Here is a 3,221-nt window from a genome sequence, read left to right as displayed (position 1 = left end):
CTCTTTCCAAGCTCAGACTTCAGTGCAGGTCACAAAGTGATGATGGTCCCATCATGTGGGTGAGACCAGGAGAGCAGATGATCCCCACGGCTGATATGCCAAAATCGCCCTTCAAACGGCGCCGGTAATGTTTTGTTTTCCTTTCCCTCTTGAAGGTAAAACATTGCAGCTGTGTCTGTGTTAGATCTGAGAACAAAACCTAGATACCTGATGTGCAACTAGTTCTTTAGAAGGCTAATTCACAGATTTAAGTTTCATTTTTGTTTCAAATTGGCTCAGTGTGTAAGACAAGTTTTCACAGTAGTATGTCCTAGATCAATGCTTTCTTATCCTTCAAGAGACTTGTTTTTATTAATCTTATTTTTGTGAAAAGGACTCATTTGGTGGTGGAGGCAGGTGAAATGATCTTAACCAGGAGAGATTCTAACTCTGTTCATGTTGCATGTTAATGTTAGTGCTAAAGCACTTGTAACACTGCCTACCTTCTCAGGAGACATCGTGGTGTACATCTGTACTTGCTATCTTTCCCATAAAGACTGTGCTGCAGAATGGATTTTGGGAGATAAAGAATTGGAAGCATATTTTTAATTGTAATTTCAAACAGAATTTTTGGACATACTCTGATATGACTCAACTTCAGTATCTATTAAAGCAGCTCTGTTTCACGTACCGTTAAGTTCCTGGAAGAATTCTTTCAGTGCAAGTGAATTGGATTTGTTTTATAAAGACTGATCTCATTACCTGAATTGTGCTTTGCTGCATTTGTTTCAATCTTTCATCAAAAAAACGCCTGTAAGAAACCAGAGGAAGGTGCTTTGGTCTTTGTTTGTGAAGCCTGCAGCACCTGAAGGTTCCTTTTAATAAAAATACTTATGTTTTTAGCAGTCTGAAACATTTTTTATCATGTTATAGGTCAATGAATGAAATAAAGAATCTCCAGTACCTACCTCGGACCAGTGAACCCCGTGAGGTCCTGTTTGAGGACAGGACCAGAGCTCACGCTGACCACGTGGGCCAGGGCTTCGACTGGCAGAGCACGGCAGCTGTGGGTGTCCTGAAGGCTGTTCAGTTTGGGGAATGGTGAGTGCCACTCAACACTCCTGCTAGGAGGGGCAATCTGAGCATTTTCTCTCTTAAAAAAGAAAATTCCTTGGCAAACAAGCCTAATAGAATAAATAGTTTAAGCCCTGTAATGGGCACAGCTTCTGTTGTGCATATATCAAGAAACAAGTAAAAAAAAAAATTAGACCCCCTTTTCAAAATAATACATGCATTGAAAAGTGAGGAGACTTTGTGCCCAGTGTAAAATTGAAGTAGGTCATTGGTTCAATGAAACTTTATATGGGAAAGAGCTGTAATTTTCTATAAGTCAAATACTTTAAAAATTCCTGGAATTCTCATCTTTTTGTAGGAGTGACCAGCCTCGTATAACCAAAGATGTGGTTTGTTTTCATGCTGAGGATTTCACTGACGTTGTGCAGAGACTTCAGCTGGACCTGCATGAACCTCCAGTGTCACAGGTATCAAATCTCCCCTAGTAACAGCTCCTTCCTCAGCATTTTGGAAGTACTTTCTGGCAGATTCCAGGCTCATGGCATGGCCAGCCCTTCTGTATCTTGGTGGCCCTCAGTTCAGAGCTCTCTTGGGCTATTTCAGAATAGAATAGTTCAGTTGGAAGGGACCTACCATGGTCATCTAGTCCATCTGCTTTCCCTTACCACCAACCTGGAATTTATGCTGTGGGTCATGATATGTGCTATAGAAACCATTAGAAGTGGATTAAGAAGTCACATGTGCCTGATTCTGCTTTTTCTAATACACTGATGTTGTCTCAGGTTGCAAAGGCAGCTGAACTCAGTCCTGTCAGCCAAAGCAATGCAGCCTCGTGCTGAGCCTGCTGTTTCAGCTGTAACTGTAGAATGCTCTTAGCTGTTCATTAAAAAAAAAATTCTCTTTTTTAAATTTTAAGTTTTACCTGTTAAATGGAACTGTTTTGACTGAGACATTGAAAGCAGGTGGATGCTGAATTGTTTAACCCGAGTACACCACTAACTTTACCATCTTTCCTTCTCCCAGTGTGTTCAATGGGTGGATGAAGCCAAACTAAACCAAATGAGACGGGAAGGCATTCGCTATGCTAGAATTCAGTTGTGTGACAATGACATCTACTTCATCCCTAGAAATGTCATTCATCAGTTCAAAACAGTGTCAGCAGTCTGCAGCTTAGCCTGGCACATAAGACTTAAACAGTATCACCCTGTGGGGGAGACTTCTCAAAATGCAGAAAGCAATTCAAGCTTGAACAGTAGTGTTCCTGGAAAGACAGAGCCTGAAGGGGAACCCCAGTGTGTGAGTGTAAAGATAGAGTCGGAAGAGTTTTGCAGCTCACCCCAGGGGTGCTCTCCTCTGTTTCTTCAGTATCAGGACTTGTGCAACCAGAGCAGGTGGCCCGGCCCCTTCCAGGTTTTAAAATAGAGTCTGATCAGCAACACAATCCACAGGATCATGCAGACTCTTCTGTGTGATGTGTATATAATCAAACATTTTTTTAACAGCTTTTTAAAATTTTGATGTGAAGTTATAGTTTTATAACTGGCTTATGTTTTATTGGAGAAATCTTGCCTATAATTCTATAAAGAAAGGTGACATTCCAAAATGTCAAGCATATCTTTTTTACACAGATTATGCAAAATTCAAGTTGTATTTTAACCCCTTAGTACAACCTGTAACAGTGGTCTACCACTTCTTTCTGTTTAAGTAAAGAGATATTGAATATCTCCTCAAAGTCAGAATTAAATTCCTCCAGGAACATAAAATGATTAAACTATATTGGTCAGTGTTATATCCCTGCTTTTACTTTATCTTTGATCTTCACCAGAAAGTGATGCTTTTCTAGACTTGCAAAGTGACTTTCCCATCTCATTTTAATTGCTTAAAAAAAAAAAGAGAAAGCACAGCACTTTTGATGTTTTGTGAAATTTTTGGTATGTCTGTTTTTGACATGTTGGTTTATATATGAGCTGGGTTTATATACAAGCTATAGAAATTGATCTGTTTCTTACAGTTCCTACAAAAGTGATCTGTAAAATTAACTGAAGAAAGTGTCTGATCCTGTTGAAATGCAATGACTTACTGACCTAACACTTCTCAAAGCACTGCTTATGTTGTTTGGTGTGAGGGTTTTGCTTCTGAAATACATCTTCTCTGAACATGATTAATAC

The 3,221-nt window shown here is 39.6% G+C and overlaps 1 protein-coding gene across 1 annotated transcript in view; it reads left to right on the top strand.

Moving 5' to 3' along the window:
- The window catches only part of RSBN1 (round spermatid basic protein 1), an 11,325-nt gene extending 8,385 nt beyond the window's left edge, over window positions 1-2,940 (top strand). The window contains 5 exon segments of the mRNA XM_010002294.1: window positions 1-124; window positions 913-1,080; window positions 1,412-1,520; window positions 2,077-2,394; window positions 2,397-2,940. Of these exon segments, the coding sequence (XP_010000596.1) occupies window positions 1-124; window positions 913-1,080; window positions 1,412-1,520; window positions 2,077-2,394; window positions 2,397-2,525 (848 nt within the window). The 3' untranslated portion in view covers window positions 2,526-2,940.
- Window positions 2,941-3,221: the final 281 nt, after the last annotated feature.

The sequence above is a fragment of the Chaetura pelagica genome, unplaced genomic scaffold, assembly GCF_000747805.2.
Source record: "Chaetura pelagica isolate M959 unplaced genomic scaffold, ChaPel_1.0 scaffold181, whole genome shotgun sequence".
In the NCBI taxonomy this organism is placed as follows: domain Eukaryota; kingdom Metazoa; phylum Chordata; class Aves; order Apodiformes; family Apodidae; genus Chaetura; species Chaetura pelagica.
Note: the sequence above shows the minus strand (reverse complement) of the source record. Positions and strands in the feature narration are given on the sequence as shown.